Below are 20840 nucleotides of genomic sequence, written 5' to 3'. Positions count from 1 at the left end.
CCCAGAATTGGGTGAAATTTGTATGCACAGTCACCCTTTCTGTGAGGGAATGAAGCTTCACAGCGCTTTTCCCACAAGGACAGACTTGACCATTTTAGGGTGGGCACACTAGGAATTGCGGGCGAAGAAAAAAGTGCTAGATTCTCAGGAAATATCGAGTGTGGGGAATGTCGCCCCTAGCAAAGACCCTTGTGCCCAAATGGTTGTAGTTAGGGGGTTGAGCTTCTGCCTCCCACAGACATTTGGAGGCAAATTCTCTTCTCCCAAGGAGACTTGCATGGAAAGGGGTTGCTGCAAAACAGCACAAATCCGTAGGAAAAAGGGGTTTTCTCCCAGCAAGGACCTGTTACCATAAGGGTCAAAGGGCTGGTCTTCAGCCCCTTTCCCACTTACTTTGAGGCATACAATGGAAATCTTTCCATTCACTGTAAAGAATGGAACATGTAAAGAAATAGCTTTCAACCCCTCCTCTAAATATCTGGTTGGAGTGCTCTGGGAAAAGAAATCAGTGTTTCAAAGCTAGACCTGTTTCTCAGATTCCACCACCTCTCCACCCTTCCGAGTTTTGGGAGTTTCCCCCAGTCAGCTTGACTTAGTTTCTGGGAGGCTAGGGGTGGGAATCAAGGGCACAGAGCCACCTGGAGGCTTAGGGAGTCTCCAGTCCATCTGGAGGCACCATGCTAGTAGCACAGTCTGATGTGGGAATCTTCCCCAAATCACCCTGATTCACCTTGTAATTTGCAGTACACAGAACCAGTGCACACCCCTGCTATTTACTCTCTGCATATAAAGTTGCTACTCAAAAGGAGTAGTGGTTCAACTATTTTCTCAGGAGGCAGGCAGGTGGGGGATGTCTCCTTGTATTTGTTCAGGAAGGCCGAAAATCACGTGGATCAAAGTTTTTGCTATCCTCTCCACCACTCGTCCCTCTGCGCGTTTCCTGCCTCCATATTTCATTTCATTTCGTTTATTTTTCAGCTCCTGGTCTGTGTGTTCTGCATTCACCCCTTAGCATTACCACCTCTGGGCCGCTCCTGGCCCTCCATGAAGAAGTAGAAGCTTTACTGTTCCTGCCTGAGGGGAAGCCTTATTTAATGGAGGTAAGCTACTGTTTTAGGCCTATAAATTATGAGGCTTGGGTTGTGTCTTAAATGTGAAGAACATTTAAAAAGAGCAAATCTACGAGCTTCCCAAAGCTGGATTTTTTTTTTTTATTTTAAGAGAGAACGGCTGCCTAATCTGACTCTTTGTGTTTCTTCATTAGGTGATGTACGCATTAAGGGAGCTAACTGGATCGCTGCTGGTCCTCATTGAGATGGTGGTGTACTGCTGCTTTTGTAATGAGCACTTTTCCTTTACCATGCTGCATTTCATCAAGGTAAGGAGAAACCAGTCAGGGTACATGTTCAAAACACGGCCTGTTCTACGTTGGTGCCTGAGGTGTGTGTGTGCGTGCACGCGCACACACACACACATGTCTGTGTCCGTAGCAGCTCTGTGCAGTACAGAATCAAATTGCCTGTTGCACAATCTCCATATTGGCAGGTGCCAATTCTTCAGAATGAAAGAGTTTATTTGCACTTCACTGTACACATTAGCTATTGTAGCACATGAAAAGGCTCTGCAAAAAGGTACGAATAGCCAGAGCTTCTGGCATATTCCTCCATTCATCCATGCGCTCCATGCATGCATATTAATTTCATTTCTATCCCACCCTTTTTGTGAAAGAGCTGAAGGTGGCATGCATGGTTCTTCCCTTCCTCAATCCCCACAACAACCCTGTGAGGTAGGTTAATTTAAGAGACTGCGACTGGCCCAAGGTTACCCAGTGAGCTTCATTGCCAAGTGGAAATTTGAACCCTGGTCTCCTAGGTCATAGTGCAACATATTTCATATTTATAAATGTAACTTACTTGCTTTTACAAGAGCAAAACGCTTATATTTGAAATGGCAAAACAAACAAAAATTGCTTAGTTTCCAGGAAGCAGGAGATCTGTATGTGTTTTAGCCCATAGTTTGTACTCCTCTCACTTCTCTAATTTTCCTATTTTATATGTTTGGTTCCTGCTGCCTGTCCTCCAGCACCCTATCCTTTGAACCAATGCTCTTCAGAAAAAAATCACAAATAAAGAATTCTTCCCCAGAACAAATTGGAAAAAAGTGTTTAAATGTATTTCTCTGATGACACAGGCTTCTGATAAAAGTGCAGATATCTAGCCCCCACCTTGTTATAATTTAGGGGTTTTTAAAAATGCAAAATCATATATGAATGATTATCCTAAGTCTGATATTCATGTGTATGCCCTTCCACCTGCTTAAATCTGCGTCTTCAACTTACAGAATCAGCTGGAGACTGCTCCACCCCATGAATTGAAGAACACCTTCCAGCTTCTCCATGAGATATTGGTAAGTGAACACACTTTAATAACAAACAGGGGTTTTTTTGCTTGTTTGTGTTACACTGTTCACTCAGTTGATAAGCATTGGAGTATAGATGCCAAAAACGAAACTAACTTATACAACCAATTTATACAACCAGGGATTTTCCCTTATCTGGTTTTTGCAGTGTCGTAATATTAGTTATCTTGCTAACATAACAGTGGATATAATCTAGCCAAGGTAGAATCAAGAGAAAGCCCTTTTGTGCAGGCAGAAGTCCTTGTACTAGTGGAAAGACTTCATTGGGTACAACCAAGAAATGTATAACTATACGATAGATTCCAAGTGTCTGTATAAACTAATTGTTCTGTTCCTTTTCGCAGATTATTGAAGATCCTTTGCAAATAGAGCGGGTCAAGTTTGCATTTGAGACTGAAAATGGATTGCTGGGTGAGTAAACCTGCTGTGAGGTGTTAATGGATCCAAAGAACCTTGTAGGTTCTTCCATGCATGCAAAGAGGATTTGTTTTTTCTCATCTTCCTGGCAAATCACTTTGAAATTGTGGGAAACTTCCAAAACAAAAAATTGGCAGTAAGAAAATCAATGGCTTAAATCCAGTGGTCGCACAAGTGAAAGGCAGGTTGCACAAGCAATCTTCCTCTTCTTTCCACCTGAAAACTCTCTTGGGGGTGATGGGGCTGTGTGATACAGAGTGGCAATGCAGGAGAGGTGAATTTCCCCCTTCCAGTGACAACAGTTCAGCCCCACCAAAAAAAAAGTCTGGACAGGGTTTTCATTTTGTACAGAAGCCGGGGGGGGGGGTGGAAGAGATCATTTGCGTAAGCAGCCTTACACTTCCACAGCTAACGGATACTGCCCACAATCTCTGTCCTTGAATATATTCAAGTGAAGAATTAGAAACAAATTTATGATGTGTGAATTCAAAAGGAGCTATTTTTTTATTTTGAAGACTTGGTTGATATAGAAACAGAAGCGCTTTTTATCATTTTGACTACTACGTCAGAAGCAGGTGGCATCAAAAGAACAGAAATCCTGTAGGTAATGGGGGGGGGGTATGTTGATAACAAAGTTTCATCATCTTTAATTGCTCTATTATAACCTAGGTTGTAATCCCACAGCTCATTGCATGTTTTAACTAGAAAGGGGGTCTTGACATTTTGTTTTGTTTTGTTTTTTAATATTTATTAAATTTTATTTGACGAAAAATATATATAAAAACATATCAATTTCAGATATCATCATTTCATAAACATCCTTGGACTTCCTCACGCCTCTTGTCTTGACATTTTGTTGTTAAGTAAGACATGAATCATAGGCTAAATTCATACGTTGCACCAAACTATGCTTTTGTCTAAGTTAGTGAACCGTAGTTACAGCTATTGTCTGCAGAAGCTGGTGCTGCTCAATAAAAGTGAGAAATATTTATGAAAAACTTCTTGAAATGATGGTTTGTCTGTGGAATGTTTTGAAACTACAACCATGGTTTAGATTCTACACTCTGGTTAGTGGTCTGACATGAAGCCCAAACTAGGATGTAGAATAAAATCTCCCTGCTTTATGGCAGGGCCCACTCCTGAAGTCTTTAATACTGATTAATCTCCTTTCTTTTTCTTCAACAGCACTGATGCACCATAGTAATAACCATGTGGACAGCAGTCGCTGTTATCAGTGTGTCAAATTCTTGGTCACTCTTGCTCAGAAGTAAGTATAACACTCAGTGAAATGGAAGTCGGTGTGTTCTGTTTGTATTAAGTCACATGATTATAAGAAGCAGCTGTGTCTTCAGCAAGCCTTTGCCAGTTCTCTTTTATCCTTTTTCAGGCCCAAATAAAATGTGTAGGATCCATTTATAATCTAGATAAAGGGTCTGCTTCTTGTGAACCTGTGATCCAGGAAAGACTAGTTGTTTGGATACCTAAAGAATGTTCAATGCTGTGCCTTCAGTTGCATTGTAATAGTAGCAGGCTCAAAGAAAACACTGTACAGAACAGCAAATATGAAGCCTGTGCTGTTTGAAAAATAGTGATGTTCTGTCATCTGTAAAATCGTCCTGTCACTGCAGTGCATCATAGCCGCTCAGCTGACTGACTGTGACAAGAAAGAATTGCCCCGTGTGACAAGGAAGGAAAGGTTTTGTAAACTGGAAGAATTTGTGCTTTGGAGACATTCTGAAACATTGGACTCCATCCTGCTCTGTATTGCAGCACACAAGCAAAGGCAGTGAAATGCACAGCCAGACAGTTCATAAAGTATGAAAAGGGAGTGTGATCCTAAATTACCTTTAGATAAATAGTTTTAATAATTTGCTTTGGATTTCAAAGGTGCTCTGCTGCTAAAGATTATTTCAAGGAGAATTCCCATCATTGGAGTTGGGCTGTACAGTGGCTTCAAATAAAGGTAATTTAAACCCTTTCGTTACAAAAGTTTATTCACGTGGCTATAGTACTGTTCCACAGTTTCCATTAATGGATGCTTTCATATTTCTCTAGATGTCTGAACACTACTGGGCTCCACAGAGTAATGTATCCAATGAAACCTCAACTGCCAAAACCTTTCAGCGCACTATTTCTGCACAGGTCAGCCTAAATTTGACACTATTTATAAAGAATCTCTGTGGGCTGTAGTTACCGTGTGTGTGTGTGTGTGTGTGTGTGTGTGTGTGTGTGTGTGTTTATACAAATATAATGAAAATGGTAATGCTGTCTAGCATTTTTGCTGTCGTGTGCAGAACTCTCCTGTCTAATTACTATGTAATATTGGCCGATGATTGCAAAGTTTTATTTATGAAAAGCACAGCAAACTTGGTGCACAAATGCTGCAAGCTACATGCGTGTATGCATACATTGCCAGTCTTCATAGGCTTGAAATTCATTAGCATGACTGATTTTTAAATAATTTCAAGTTTCCCATTGCTTTAAACAGTGAAACAGGGCTGAAATGCCATAACTTTCCAGTTTGCTCTTTTAAAAAATAAACCTCATATGGCAGGGCTGGGGGACCTTGGGGCCCAGGAGCCAAATCCAACTCTCCTGCCCTCTCTGCATCTCCCCCTCGGCGCTCTCCCCAGGCCACGCTCCTCATTTGTTCTGCTTTTGCATTTGGAGTGCTTTGGCCCGTTAGTGTCCCTGAACAGAAGATGAAGACTGTGTGTGAACTAGCCTACTATGCAAAGGTGAAAGCTGTGTTTGTTGCTCCTCCCCCTTTTGCTTCTGGCTCCGCCCTCCACTACCATGTGGTCTTCCAAGGTTGCGCAGAAGGGAATATGGCTCACGGGCTAAGAAAAAGGAGCCCCTGCCCTGCAGTATAGCAAGGGATTTTTGTTAAGTCTCTGATATGGTATCACTACCATGCTCTTTTTTAAAAAAAACAAAAACCAGTTTGCCATATTTGAACCAGTGCCAATTTATGCCTGTTTGCAGGTACTGCATTTCTTATTCCTGGTGACCAGCAACATTGTGTAAAAAGTATTTACTTGGCTCTTAAGTCTTGTGGATTTCCTTTAGGACACGCTGGCATATGCCACAGCCTTGCTGAATGAGAAGGATCAATCAGGAAGCAGTAACGGATCCGAGAGCAGCCCAGCCAATGAGAATGGTGGCAGACATCTACCACAGGTAAAGGACAAGGTGGTTCTGAGTCCGTTACCTGCATGCTTGCTGCTGTTGGCTTCCTTATTGGCATTGCCTCTTCAAAGCCGAGTGACTAATACTTAGGAAATGGTTTGATTTCCATTCACCGTTCTTGCTTTGCATAACCTGATGCTGAAAACTTTCGAGGGCTCCTACCACCTTGAATTCCACCCCAGAAGCTCACCTGTTTTATAATACAGGTTGTTTTCTATAGACAACCATAATTCCCATTCATGCATTCAAGAAGCTGTAAGAGTGGTTGCTTGACATGAGAGTTTCGCAGAGATGGCTTCATATAGAAAGTCATTCGTGCAAGTAGCTCCCCACGTGGTTTCAACTAGTTTTAAACCCCACCCAGTGCAAATGAATTGAGCTTGTGCATTCTTCTGTCAAAAACTGAAATGTAAACTTTTGTAAGCTGGGTAGGACCTTACCACCTGTCTTCCGCAAGAACCATTTGCAATGTTCTTTCTTTTAAAGGCCTTGTTGCCCAGCTTGATTTGACTTCCGGCTAGTCTAGCACCAAAGAGTGATAAGCACAAAGCATCAGAATACTGAAATACTTAGGTAACAGGCACAGAACAGTTTTGCAGTATAGCCAAGATAGGTTTGATACTAGCCTGGTTTAAGATGCATCTGTTTCTAAGCAATATAGTGGAGTTCCTAAGCACATTACTTTCTTAGATGAAATTCACACTCTCAGACTTTAAAGAACTCAGGCAAGAATTAGCTCTACTAGCAGCATCTTGGAGGCTTAATTTGGTTTGGCATACTTTTACCATAGTGCGCCTTCCTGGTGACCCTTGTGCCATTCAGATCAGCAAAATAATTGCTCAGTAGTTCTAAATTGCCAGCTATGCGGTGATAGTTCACAGTGCCTGGGGTCTGCGATGTACTGCCCATGATCTCCATAGCATCTTGAGACACTTCACTTGGCACCTGCTAAGACCCACTGCCCCTCCCAATACTCTTTAAAGAGCATTTGGCTCCCCCCACTTTCCATGGGTAGAAATAAAAGGGCATGCATCCAGCCACACCTTCATCTTGCCTCCTTTTCTCCAGAATGTTTCTTGCCCACCCACTTTTTTGTTCAGTTGCTTGTTTTGGTTTCGTGAAGGTTGCCTGCTTGCTTGTTTTGAGGGAGGTAGTTTGCATGCTTTTTGTTGGTTGGAGGGCGTTTTGCTTGTTTTGGTGGGGAGGTTGCCTGCTTTTATCTGTTTTATTTTTTTTATTTGGGAGAGGGTGGTCTCGGCATTGCCTATTCCTTCTGTGAAATGGGTGTATTGTGTTGCCTGCTTCAAATTTCCAAATGTGCTTTCCAACCCCAGAAGGCTAGGGACCCCTGCATTATGTGATACTTGGAAGAGTACATATGCTTTCCTAACTCTTTTGTGTTTTTGAAAGGGCACAGTGTCCCCAATGATGATTGGTGAACCTAAAAGTGACCTTGATGATGTGGATCCTTAGTGGTTAGCTGCAAGCTGAAGAACAAGCGTTCAACGGAAGCATTGAACCCCTGGCATCTTTCTGATATTGTTAAAATCCCACTGCTTTCATCTTTTAGAAGTGAAGCTTTCTAAGAAAAAGTGGCCATGCTACTTCCTAAAGAGAGATTCTCCAACTGAGAAGTTTAAGCATCAGGCTGTGGGGGAAGTCCCAGCATCCTTTGTAGTTCTTGTGGGATGCTGGTCCAAGCATGAGTTTAAAAATCTGTCACAAGATTTTACCAATTTAAGGAAAAATATCAAGTGGTTGAAATTTTTATTATGTGAACCTTTAATGAGTGAATGTAAAAAAACTTGCTTTTCTGTGATGCTGCAAAAAAAAAAAACTTTCAGTTTTTATACAGAAGAAGAAAAAAATCTGACTGCCTTTAGGTATGGAGGGCAAATTTTTAATCTTTCTGAAAATATTGAATAGTGATATTCAAAATTATGTAAAAATGTGTGACTTACACTTGGCATTGTAAATTATTAGTTAAGAATCAGTTTACACAAGGACCTTTGTATTTAATATGTCTCCTAGGTCATTTGTATAGCGCTTTGCAGAAAGGGTTTGCAGCCCTTTTGTGTAAGGATGGTTATTCCTTATGGAATGGTTTTGGTACAAGGAAGTCTGAAATTGGTAACTTTTTTTCCTGATGCTAAAAGTAAATGGATAAGAGCAATAAAGTAGCTTTGTTTATTCCAAGAATACATTTATGTATTGTGGCATCAGTGGATCTTTTAAAAAAAAATGTTGATGAGTAAGTTTAACAAAAAACAAAAAAAGCACTTTAAGACAGAATTTTATTGCTGTTTTGCCTCCTTAAATCATCATTCTAACACTTGGAGACATATTGAATAAATTGTAGTCTTAATGATGTGATCTGCAATCATTTGCTTATGCTTTTGAATTTGAGAGTTGGAATTGGCTGTATATGATTCCTTGAGTGACATGGGGACATATGAATCTTTTTTGTTAAAAACAACAACAATAACACAGGCAAAGATTGTAGGCTTTGTTTTGCTTGGCCAGGCAGCATTGAAAATACAACAGGTTCATTTGTTCCTTAATAACTGGAAACCAATTGAGCTACATGGGTACAATTTAGTTTTCCCATGTGAAATGCAGTTAAGTGATGTCTTTAGCAGCTCTGGGTACTAGCTTCTTCTGTGCCAATTTTTAGTTTTTAGTTTTTTCACATTTTTTTCTGCACTGCTTTTGCCTTTGTTCGAGGATTTTGCCTTAATTTAAATGAAATGCACCATGCACGTGAATTGAGGGGAAGTTGTAGAGTGCCTGGGTTACCTCCACTGTAGAAAGGTTTGCCAAGTCAAAGGCACAAACAGCCAAAAAGTGCCTCTTTTTTCTTTTCACTTTTATGTACTATTGCAAAACCTGATCTGACACAATAGCTTTCTTCACAGTTGTGCACTGGTTGTGAATATTACAGGTCACTTCACTGCTGAAGGAAACAGCTATACATCTTCCAGCTGGAATTCTCTGCCATGTGTTTTGAGTCAAAGGAATCATGTTGGTAACACTGACATTTCAGTTGAATTTGCTTCTCTCAAGACACGTGTCTTCTTTGAAATGTGGCAAAATTCAGATATTTTATCAAAAGCCTCTAAAATTTTAAATGTGGTGTTTTAAAATTTTGAATACATTTTGATGTCCCACCCCATTTTTATTGCAGCACCTATCTTCACTTTTAAGTTGAACCAGAAGCGAGTGTTAACAGAGGTGATATTAAAAAGTATCACTCCTGTTTGTCCAAAGGCATTGGCGCTTCCATCATTTCCTATGGAAAAGATGGTCTCTTTTCAGACTGAAACAGAACGTTCAACCCCAGGAATGTTCTGTTTTACCACCATACATTATAACATTATTGCAGGCTGTTTTCTGGTCCTCTTTCTGCTTGTACAGAGTTGATGGTTACCGTTTTCAACTACAACAATTGGTTGATTATTGATTTCTGGCTGCTATCACTTGAATCTGCTGAAGAATATTTTTTTAAAAAAACCAAATGCAACAAATCTAGTTTGCTGTGTAAATTGTGACATGTTTCTATGTTGTGATCACTTTTACTGCCAGTCTTTTTGGATGGAAAATGGATATGATATATGTTTAATGGAATGTTCTATGGGGTGGGGTGGCAGCTGCGATTCAACTGTGCACTCTTAGCTGTGTGTGGCTTTGTCCAACTAATTCCTAAGGCACTTGGTACTGGAAAAGAAAAGGCAGTTCTCATGGGGGGAAATCCTGGTCAATGGAATAAAGTTTATTCCTCTCACACACAAAAAAGGACCAGTCTGATCATTAGGTTGTGAAAAGAGGTCAGATGTCATTTTGCTGGTGTTTTACTCAGGAAATTGCCCTATACTTCAGATTTCCACTGAAGACTAGCAGAAATCTGTACCTTTGTCATGTCAGGTAGCTGTCTAACAAAAAGAATGCATCTAGTCAAAACACATTGGATGCAAATGGTTGGCAGGACTGCCAGGTTTTTGTTTTGTTTTTGTTTTTTTAAAAAAGCCAAGCTGAATGCACACAAGTTAAATGTGCGTAAGTTGTGTTACCTGCAGTTAATATTCTGCTTAAGCGGAGGCTACACAGTTATGCGTTCCCAAGAAAATTCATATGAAACTTTATTCCAAAAAAAGATGGCATTATAAAATGTTTTATATAAAACAGAATAAATAGTTTCCAGATAAAAATGTAAAACCCACAGCACGAGGAAAGCTTTTCTTTACATTAAGCACCTATCAATTACAGTAGTTAATATGTGTGTTAGTTCAAAAACACTTACAAAGTATAACATGCTGTCTACATTACTCATGAAAAAGCTGTTTCGACTGCAGCCCTATGCAGACTTACCTGGAAAGTAAGCCTCACTTTTGAGAAAACAGGGAAGGATTGGTCTGTCAGAGTATTTTTAACATACTATTTCAACATACATCAACAGATAAAGTTTTGATTATGTAAGCAGTTGGGAAACTTGACTAAAAACCCAAAGGAGGGAAGGACTTGTGCCTGCTTAAAACAAAAATTAAAATTGTAGCTACCAAGTGCTTTATCAGTAAACCAAACTATTTGGCCTAAATTGCTGACAGTGTCCTTGACTTCACAGTATCTCTTGTGTGGTTTATGGCCAATAATAGTTCATGGTCTCCTGAATCTTAAGTGCTTTGGGTACTTTTATCTAAAGAAATGTTCTTCAACAACTCAGTGGTATTCTTGGAGGCCAACAATGAAATCTGAACTGTTCCCTCTACCTCGGCTGATGACTTTTGCAGTGCCTTCCGCAATTACAGGTAGGGGCAACAGTGGCCAATTAAAAATGGCCGCCTTAACATGGGATCACAGTAAACAGCCCTTGTAGATGGGGCATTTCTAGGTTAGAAGGCAGCATCAGAAGTCATCCTGACCACTCCCTGTTTTCAGGGAGGAGGGTTTTAAATTTGCAAGGCTCTCTGTTAATTATTGCAAATGGGGTCTGTAAGGCACTTTAGAACTTGAAATATTGAAGGGATGCAGGGGTGTGTTTGTATGAGCTGAATGCTGCCCCTCCATGGGCATGACGACTCCCCCAATCTTTGCTAAACCACAGCAAGATACTGAGACCCCTCAGCCTTAACACAGGAGAGAGTTTTTAGGCACTGGAACTTTTTCTCTGTGCTTAGGCGGGGGTGGGGGACCTGTGGACCTCCCAAGACTCCCCAGTTGCATGGCCAGTGGTCAGGAAAGATGGGGGTTGTAGGTCCAGCAACAAGTGGAGGACCACAGGCTCCCCTTCCCTCCTGTAAAAGGTTATGGCTTAAGAATCCCAGGAGAGGATCTTCTGGACTAACCTTATTTTCCTACTCTGTCTTGGACAAGTAACCTTGTTAACCATGTTTGCTGGGGAGAGAAGGTGAAAACAAAACGTTTACAAAACAAGACTGGCCTGATAGGTACAATGCTACTTAACATAGTAAATGGTTTTTTAAAACAAGGAATGACCCCTTTGAGGGGGAGAAGCTGAGCATACAATGCACGACATGGAGTCGTAGGAAACTTATTGCGCGAGGGGAACAGCTTCCGTTTGCATAATGGGGCCTTCTTCCCCCCTGCCCCGCACCCTATATCTCTTCTGAGAGTTCCCTCAGCCCTCTGCAGTAGATTTGGGGGCACCACAGGGCACATATGGAGGAGGGGCAGCATAAGCTCTCAGGCAGTTACTTAGTTGATTATATCCATCCAAAATCCTGCTTCAGCTACCAGATTAAAAGTCTTAAGGGGGATACTCAACATTTAGTTCAAAAGCTGCTAATTACTGCAAAAGGGGAGTTGCTGGTTACACCTCAGACACCATGAAGGGGTTGAGGTCCCACAAAAACCTGTTGTCCTCTCCAAAGCTCCCATTCTTCTTCTTTATCGCCAGCTTTTGAAGAAATACTGAACAGTTCTTCAAAAATCATAGAAGTCAAACACATTAAGTGAATGCATGTATGTGCGTTAATGTCACTTTGAGCCCAGAGCACTGCCCAATCCATGCTGTTTTCATGAAACCACTCTGGGTGGTTCACATCAATAAGGAGTATGGTTGGCTACCCTGCAGTTTTGGGACAAGAAGAAACTTGGAAGGAGCTGATGCTGTCACACATCCTAAAGGGCTGGAAGTGGCTGGCCATACATATAAAAGGCAGATAGGGGAAGTATTGACAAACCTACTGTCAACATCATTCTGTGGATGCATCTCAATTGGTATTACTGAGAGGGCATCACTAGAACCATCTCCCCATAGTGAAGATGGTGGTACTATTGGCAAACTGGTAAACTCGGAGCATTCTACTAAGGTCACCCCAAATGCTTTCTAGAGTCCCACCTGGAAGAATATCTTCTTCACTAGGGTGATGTTATGGGGGTGTGGTCTTAACACAGTAGTTCCAGGGATAGATAGTAAAGGGTGGGGTGGGAACAGGTCTGTCACTTATAATTGGAACCATGCTTATCTTCCAAGAGTCTCTTTCTGCAACAGATGGCCAGAGCTGCTGCTCCTTTGCCCCTTGGGCTGCTCAGGACGATGCACGTGTTGTCCACAGAATACGCCCCAAGTGTGTTGGGGCCATGGGACTGGGCACTGCATCCTGTCAAAGTCCAGCCATCATCGCAAGTCACCATCACCTGTGATGGAGAAGGCAAGGTTAGTCAACACCGACAAAGATGAAAGGCTCTAGATAAGGCAGCCCCAAAGGTGGCAGCCCCAAATAAGTCTATTCATTCTCCCTTGCAGCCTCTGATAGAGAATCCCACAACCCTGCTGCCACTGCGCCTGGTTCAAGTATCCCTGCCCAAAGAAATGGACTTGCAGCTAAAAGACCACAAGATCATTGTGCAGAAGGGTCTCGTGGTCTCTTAGTCAGCTTGGGCATGGAGCAAATTCCAGTAATCATATGGCAAGTGGCCTCCACTTGAGGCCCAAAAGTGATTAAACTCTACCAGAGGTTGAAGTTAGGCTTGAAAGAAGCTGTCTGTCATAGCCAGCAGAGTAAGTTGTGGGGTGCATGCTTCTCCAGGTTGCAAATGAGCCCATGGACCCACAATGGTTGGTGACTCATGCCCTAAAGGAACGACACCCACATACCTTTGCTGTGTACTCCAGAGAAGAGTATTCCTGCACCTTGCACTCTAGGCTGGGCGCATGGCAGCAGGAAGCATGCACGGTTGCACCTGCCTGGCCAACACACTGGTCACGATGGCTTTCTGTCCCCAGTTCAGGTCTGATGCTGTCACTGAAATCTCCAGCCAGAGAATGAGAGCTGCAACCTGCCAGTTTAGATCATATTAGGGTATATGCTCAGTGACACAGGTGTGTGCAGATGAATGCAATCATGGGCACAAGTTGATTTGGAATGTTCACATTGGGAATCTCCATTTTTGTTTGTTCTGTTTGCTTTGGTTTATATTGCAGGTCAGAAATTAGCTGGGGTATGGAAGAGGTTTCTGCATCAGCATCACATTCTGCTTGTCTGTCCCCACCCACTCCAATTCACATCATCATCCTACCACATGTTGTCATTTGCAAGAACCCAAATATAAACCCAAATCACCCAATTTGCTGTCCTTGAAAAGACCAAGCAGTAGTGTGTTCAGACCTACTGAAAGGCCTGTTTCCACAAGCTGTTTTGCCCACTTGGGTGTGCATGCACTGTACTGCTCATGGGCATTGTGCATGCATAAGCAATGTGTGCGGATGTTGCCATGACCATGCAATAGGTTTACATGCTGTTTTAAGGATCCTTGACCAGTACTTGACTTTCCCGCTGCTTTAAAAAAAATAAACTCTGCTTGTGTGAGTTTAGAGAAAGGTGTTAAGTCAATTTCCAAATAAATTCTATCCAGCTTTGAAGAATTCCCCAAGTGCAAATACAGTTGTACCTTGGAAGTCGAATGGAATCCATTCCGGAAGTCCGTTCAACTTCCAAAACGTTCAGAAACCTCAGTGGTACTTCTGATTAGCTGCAGGAAGCTCCTGCAGCCAATCAGAAGCCCCGTTGGACGTTCCGGTTCCGAAGAAGGTTCACAAACTGGAACACTCACTTCCAGGTTTGCAGCATTCGGGAGCCAAAATGTCCAAGTACCAAGGCGTTTAGGATCCAAGGTACGACTGTACTTATAAACTGTTCCATTTTCATTACCGGTAGTTATTAATTGTGCAAACTATGCAAGCTCAGAAAGAGTTGCTTGCAAATGTCGCACAGTGGTCCCAAGATGGCAGGTGGGAAAGCCCATCCCAACCCACACAGTGCAATGCTGATGGGGCTGTGGCTGCATCAAACTATAAGATCTGCAAGTGTGCCACAACACATTATTGGCCACATAAGTCTGGGTCCAGTAAGGGAGTCCTTTTCCCTGCACAGAACCTTCCTTGGCAACACAGAGCCCACGTGGGAAAGATGCTTTGGCACGACAATATGGATTGCATCCATCATAGCTGTCGTCACATACCTGTCAATACATGGCCGTCCTTGGTGCAGCTGACACTCTGCAGTGCCGTGCCCTCTGCAGTCTGCGAGTGGGCATGAACCTGGCAGTCGGCTTTGGGCCAAATGCAGCACCTGGCAATGGCATAGACGCCTTGGCCCCCAAATCGATTATGAGCCACGCACTCCTTCTTGCCTCCGTAATCCTGGAATTTGGAAAGCACAGCAGTGAGACACAGGGAATTGCCAGCAAGCCTCCATAACCCACTGAAAAGCTTGTGTCTGCATGTAAAACAGCAACTCCAAAACGTAGCCTCGCCCCCCACAGAACATCACCTCCATGCGCTCGCCTCGCCGCTTGCCATTCTTTGATAAGCTTGAGCAGCTGAACATTTCTTCGTTGCTGTTGCAGCGGGCGGCAGCTATCGACTTGCTGGTTGACCCCGACAGGGAAGACCACACGGAACGACAGTACAGCTGCTCATCTGAAAGGAAGTGGCTCGTGGCCATTAGAGGTGCCTAGCAGTGCCCCACAGAGTGCAACTCTTTCCCTGGTCCAGCCAACTGGAGAACACACACGCATTCACGAGACCCATCACAGGGAGGTGCTTGGGAACCACTCGAATGTTGAGCTGGAAAAGTGGCATTTTGGAAGGCGGGGGGAGGGGAGGGGAACGTCAAATGGACCCTTGTCATGGCCTGTCAGAGCTCTTCTACTAAAGCATGAAGCCAACGAGAATAAAGATCACTCACCTGCTACCAGTTTGGAGGGAAGCCCAGCTACCCTGTTTGGCGTTAGTAGCCTCTGGTCTTCTGGAAACCAAGCCTCATTGATGAGGTTTTTTCTGGAGAAGTGGATCAGCTTCTGCCTCAACTCGGAGATGGGCAGGTCAGGGTTGGAGTTCAGAAGCATGGCTGCAATTCCTATGGAAACGTGCATATTACTCTGCATTATTTGACAGCGGCTGTGTGTGTGTGTGTGTGTGTGTGTGTGTGTATAACTAGATTGGGCGATTATTTTTTTCTGCTTTCTGTTATCATAGAATTATGTTTGTGTGCTGTGAAATTAACAGCTCAGTGTTTGGGCTCTCTGTGCAGCTATTTAGATGGAATTCACTTAATCATTAACAGTTGATCAGCTGTTTGGTAAGAAGTGAGGGGGCTGGATCCAGTTGTGTTGCTCTTCCACTCACCTGGGCACGTGCTTGAATCTCTCCCATTGAACTCAATGAGACATAAAAGTGCTTAACTTTGGCTGGATTGTACCCCGTAGTCTATTATACATGCAGGCTACTTAACTGAGTCTGATGCTCTTGCCAAAGAGAGAGAACAAGAGGCAAACACAGGCAAATGTCTGCTTTTTTAGAAAGGCCCCACAGAAGATACTTGGCCCAACACATACGTTCACCATGGGCAGAGGGGTTCTCTGATGGGTGCACTGCTTTACTCTAAAGAGCTTCCCCATTCACTTCAATGGATGGAACAGCCAGTTTCTCCATAGAACGGAATGGTGCACACACCCAGGTGGTCTTGGTCAGGATAAAGCAAACAGCAAGAACCACCTTCTAATCTGTAAATTGCTTTGTTGTTCTTGGGCGTTTACTTCTGCCGATAATTCAGAATACAAATTATTCAGCCATCTGGAACTCCTTTCCTCCAGTATAGCCTAATCGGAGGAGTTATTTCTTCGTTAAGTAAATGCCTTTTCCTTTTCTTCCCTTCAAGCTGCATATTTCATTTCTTAAAAATATCTGTTTTTACACTCGCCACAGGCACCCTCTAGGATGCACAGAACCATTTAGTAAGGAAATGTGTTGGCAGCAGTTAACTCTTCGATGCATTCAGCCTTCGGCGCAACAGCCCACGAGGCATGTCACTATCAGACCATGACACACACGTTGGCATTCCCAGCTGCATCCGCACAAAGCTGCCAAATGAGCCTGAGGAGCGGGGGAGGGTGAGAGCATGCGCATGTGCACACGCCGGGAAAATATTCTGTGGCGTAAAGGTCAGGCTGTCATTTCACATGGATGTGCCCTGCCAAGGCCACAGCTTTCAGACACTGAGGATCTGATGGGCCACAGGGCAGCTTCCCAGCTACTTACTTGTTATTTATCAAAATATTTATATGCTGCCACCCATCTCGTAAAATATCAGGCCGATGTACAAAAAAATGTCCACCATGCAATATGAAACACCATTAAAAACCATTTCAAAATAATCATGAAAATGGCTAACAACCCAAAAAATTAAGCAGAAATTAAGCTTGCCTAACCAGCTTGAGGAGTGTTCCACAGGATGGGACCAGCAACATGGCATGCTCAGCTTCCAGCTGAGTCCAGTCAGGCCTCTCTGTAACATGCCTGGAAGCATGTGGGCAGCCAATGCAGATGTTTTAGCAGAGGTGTCACATGCAGTCGGCCATCTGCCTCCATTCTGCACCAGCAGGAATTTCTGGACTAGGCCAAGGGCAGTCCTACATGCAGCATATTGCAGAAATGCAGTCTCGAGATTACCAATTCGTGAACTACAGTGGCCAGTAAAAGGCACACCTATAACCACAGAGGTCACTCACTCATTTATTATTTAGGAAATTTATATGCCGGTTTCCTCTCTCGTTACAGAGGCTGTAATAACACAAAGATGTATCCTCTAATGCAGGGTTTCTGAAACTTGGGTCTCCGGCTGTTTTTGGACTACAACTCCCATCAACCCTAGCTAGTAGCAGTGGCCAGGGATGATGGGAGCTGTAGTCCAAAACCAGCCGGACACCTAAGTTTCAGAACCCATGCTCTAACAGGTTTGAAATGACAAATACATACTTGGGAGAACCCCCAAGCTGTGTACCTGCTCCTTTAGAGTGCAATCCCAACCATAACAGGCAACGGCCCTATCTTCCAGACATGGAACCACCTATCCATCCTGTCTTCCCAGGGTTCAAATTCAGTTCATCAGCCCTCATCAAGTCCACCATTGCATTGAGGCGCCAGTCCAGGGCTTGCACAGCCCCTCCTGTTTTTAGATGTTATGAAGAAACAGAGCTGTCAACATACTGGCAGTAGCATGCTCCAAAACCCCTAATGAGTACTCCCCCAACGGCTTCATATAGATGATAAATAGCATTGGGAACAAAATGGCGCCCTATTGAGCTCCATAGCATTAGGACCAGGCCAAAAAACACTTCCCCTGATGTTACTTTCCAGGCCTGAACACACAGGAAGAACAGAACCACTGCAATATAGAGCCTCCAACACACACACACACACACCCCAATCAGTCTATCTAGGAGACCATGGCCAACCTTTTCAAAGGCAGCTGAGAGACTGAGTATGAGTAACAAGGTTGCCCTCCCACTATCTCGTGATAAAGGTAAGCCCTATGTACATGGGGTCCCTTTCACACTACTGCCATGAATCCAGCGGGCACATTACATCCAGGGCACTGGCAGAGGGCCTTCCTGGTAGTGGCACCCTCCCACCAGATGTCAAAGAGAAAAACTACCAGACAAAAAAATTATAGGAACCATGGTTCACCTCTCACACAGAGATAGAATTCCCAGCATCCTTGACAAACTACAGTTCAGACGATTCCTTGGGGGGGAAGCCATGTGCTTTAAATGTTTGGCATGGGTGTGACTAGAGGCACAGAGAGATTCTGTGAGTTCGGCCCCGCTGGGAGCCAAGCAGCAGTCACACAAATTCTGCCGTAAGGTTTTTACCTGCCACATGCGCAGCTGCTTGGGATGTCCCGCTCTGTGAGGTGAAGCAAGTCGTGCAGTCGCTGGAGGCACCGATGATATCGTCTCCGGGGGCGAAAACGTCCACACAACGGCCAAAGTTGGTCCCCAAGGAGCCCATGGAAGCAGGCTGGTCCTGAACATTGGTGGCCCCCACTGTGATAACCTATGACAACACGAGACCTAATCATGGGTGGTGTGGAGCAAAGAAGAAAGGCAAACTCCTAGAGGTGCAGAGGGTCTTAGATGGCAGAAGCCATCAAATCCAATCCTCTACTCAATGCAGGAAACATCCAGCAGATGGACTGTCCAGCCTCTGCAAGAGACATCCCACTGCCAACCTGCCTGAGTAATTAGTTCCACTGTCAAACCTACATTTAAACTCTAGTGTATATTTAAACAGCACAAGCACATTGTGCAACGTTGATGGGAAAACACCCAGAAACACCTGGAAGAGGTCCTGTCCACCCCAGGCATTTAGAGCAGGGGTTGCCAGGCTTACCGGGCATAGGCCGGATAACTCCCGCGAGATCCTCCGTGAGCTGGGCTGGCGCAGCGCAACGCCGGAAATCACATCTGTGCAGAAGCACTTTTCAGCATCTGGGCATGCACAGAAGTGATTTCCGGTGCTGTGGAAGAGTCCCCACGCTGCGCTGCTCCGGTTTAGCACAGCGCACAGGGACTTGCCGAGTGTGCGGCTTGGTTTGGTGGCGGCTCATGGGCCGCTTCAATTGCACAATTACTGGGCTACTTTACTACGGGGCTAGAACAAGGGAGCAAGCTAACCCTCTCACGTACCTCTGGTTCTGATGCTGGTGAATAGAAGCAAGCATCTTCCTTGTAGTTGCCCGCTGCAGCGATTATCACCACCCCCATCCGGACCATCAGGCGACAGGCCGTGTTCAGGATGTGGCTATAACCACCAGCCAAGGGAAGCAAGACAACCAGAGGGCTGTAGGGCTGGACATCCAGGGTCTTCTTAATGAACTCCAATCCTGTCATGTGAAAAAAAGGAAACGGGCAGCTGAGCTGCCTTGCTCAAACGAGAGGGCACAAGGCACGTCTTTTCACAGTGTGTGCTTTGCCCTGTTTCTGAGCTGGGGAGACAAACCAGTAGAGCACATGTGAAAGAGGGAAAGGAGCTTTTTGTACACACATCTGTCCTACTATGCAGAAAAGGAAGGAGAAGAAAACGTCGTTTGTTTTAAAGTTAGGAACCATGCAAGTGCAATGGACAAAAGGGTTAGCCAGTGATAGTACAAAACAAAAAAAAAACCAAGAAGACTTTTGTGGGAATGAAAGACAAACATTTGTTATGGCAGAAACTTTCTTGAGCTAGAGTCCTGCTGACAGAGCCATGCACTCATTGAAGTGGGCTGTGGAGGTCAACATACGTCCAAGAAACTTCCATTAAATTCTTAAGTATTTCTCCTTTGGGGTCCTCAAATATGAAACCACAAAATAAGCTCCGTCTCTGAATATAAAATAGATTTTGACCGCATTCTCGCTCTCTCCCCCTTTTGTTTTTAAACCTGACCAGGTGCCAAACAAAGCGAGAGCTGAGTTCATAAGAACTGGACTGAATATCTAAGTCCATTCAACCCAACAGGCTCCTCCCCCAGGCGGTGGTGGATCAGCAACATCCAAAGTCTGGCTAGGATTTGACAGACTGGACTCCAGAGTTCCGCTCCCCCTTGGTGAACAGCTGCTGCTTACTCACCCATCAGAGTGCCACTCACAGTGCCCTTCCCCTGGCAGTTGAGCACTCGGAGGCTGCTCACGCTGGCTCCTTTGGCGATGCCGGCATCCCTCCCACTCACAACGCCAGCCATGTGGGTCCCATGGCTGTCACACTTGCTGGCCTGCCACAAAGCATAAAGTTCGCCATTTATCACCTGTTTCTGCCCCCTCACGCACACCAGGAATGGCAATCCTTCACGTCGTCGGGTTCAAAACCACCCTGCGGCCTCAGCGTGGCTAAAGAACTGGGTGGTTCTGTTGCCTTCGACAGACAGGAGGAAAAAGAGGAACCTAAAGAATGTGAAGTGCTGAATTGTATTACAGAATTCTAAATTAAATTTTTACTGAAAACTACAGTGGTACCTCGGGTTAAGAACTTAATTCGTTCCGGAGGTCCGTTCTTAACCTGAAACTGTTCGTAACCTGAGTAATAATAATAATAATAATTTATTATTTGTACCCCGCCCATCTGGCTGGGTTTCCCCAGCCACTCTGGGCGGCTTCCATAAAAACCAGAAATACACTAAAATATCACAGATTAAAAACTTCCCTGAACAGGGCTGCCTTAAGATGTCTTCTGAATGTCAGGTAGTTATTTATCGCTTTGACATCTGATGGGAGGGCGTTCCACAAGGCGGGTGCCACTACCGAGAAGGCCCTCTGCCTGGTTCCCTGTAGCTTTGCTTCTCGTAATGAGGGAACCGCCAGAAGGCCCTCGGCGCTGGACCTCAGCGTCCGGGCAGAACGATGGGGGTGGAGACGCTCCTTCAGGTATACTGGGCCGAGGCCGTTTAGGGCTTTAAAGGTCAACACCAGCACTTTGAATTGTGCTCGGAAACGTACTGGGAGCCAATGTAGGTCTTTCAAGACCGGTGTTATGTGGTCTC

The 20840-nt window shown here is 44.2% G+C and overlaps 2 protein-coding genes across 3 annotated transcripts in view; one reads left to right on the top strand and one right to left on the bottom strand.

Moving 5' to 3' along the window:
- The window catches only part of USP24 (ubiquitin specific peptidase 24), a 72186-nt gene extending 62990 nt beyond the window's left edge, over positions 1 to 9196 (top strand). For both annotated transcript variants that reach the window (XM_081867089.1, XM_081867090.1), the window contains exons 59-67: positions 979 to 1100; positions 1265 to 1378; positions 2341 to 2406; positions 2763 to 2829; positions 4021 to 4102; positions 4723 to 4798; positions 4891 to 4977; positions 5905 to 6015; positions 7435 to 9196. In XM_081867089.1, coding sequence (XP_081723215.1) covers positions 979 to 1100; positions 1265 to 1378; positions 2341 to 2406; positions 2763 to 2829; positions 4021 to 4102; positions 4723 to 4798; positions 4891 to 4977; positions 5905 to 6015; positions 7435 to 7497 — 788 coding nt within the window. In that variant the 3' untranslated portion in view covers positions 7498 to 9196. The remainder of the gene's footprint in view (positions 1 to 978; positions 1101 to 1264; positions 1379 to 2340; positions 2407 to 2762; positions 2830 to 4020; positions 4103 to 4722; positions 4799 to 4890; positions 4978 to 5904; positions 6016 to 7434) is intronic.
- Positions 8496 to 20840, bottom strand: part of PCSK9 (proprotein convertase subtilisin/kexin type 9) — a 29279-nt gene continuing 16934 nt past the window's right edge. Inside the window, exons 5-12 of the mRNA XM_081867191.1 lie at positions 19934 to 20075; positions 19012 to 19208; positions 18196 to 18379; positions 15231 to 15401; positions 14814 to 14962; positions 14503 to 14683; positions 13139 to 13320; positions 8496 to 12678 (exon numbers count right to left, since the gene is read on the bottom strand). Coding sequence (XP_081723317.1) covers positions 12481 to 12678; positions 13139 to 13320; positions 14503 to 14683; positions 14814 to 14962; positions 15231 to 15401; positions 18196 to 18379; positions 19012 to 19208; positions 19934 to 20075 — 1404 coding nt within the window. The 3' untranslated portion in view covers positions 8496 to 12480. The remainder of the gene's footprint in view (positions 12679 to 13138; positions 13321 to 14502; positions 14684 to 14813; positions 14963 to 15230; positions 15402 to 18195; positions 18380 to 19011; positions 19209 to 19933; positions 20076 to 20840) is intronic.

The sequence above is a fragment of the Podarcis erhardii genome (assembly GCF_964252035.2).
Source record: "Podarcis erhardii genome assembly, chromosome: 6".
NCBI classification, from domain to species: Eukaryota; Metazoa; Chordata; class Lepidosauria; order Squamata; family Lacertidae; genus Podarcis; species Podarcis erhardii.
This window is presented reverse-complemented; position numbering and strand designations above follow the sequence as displayed.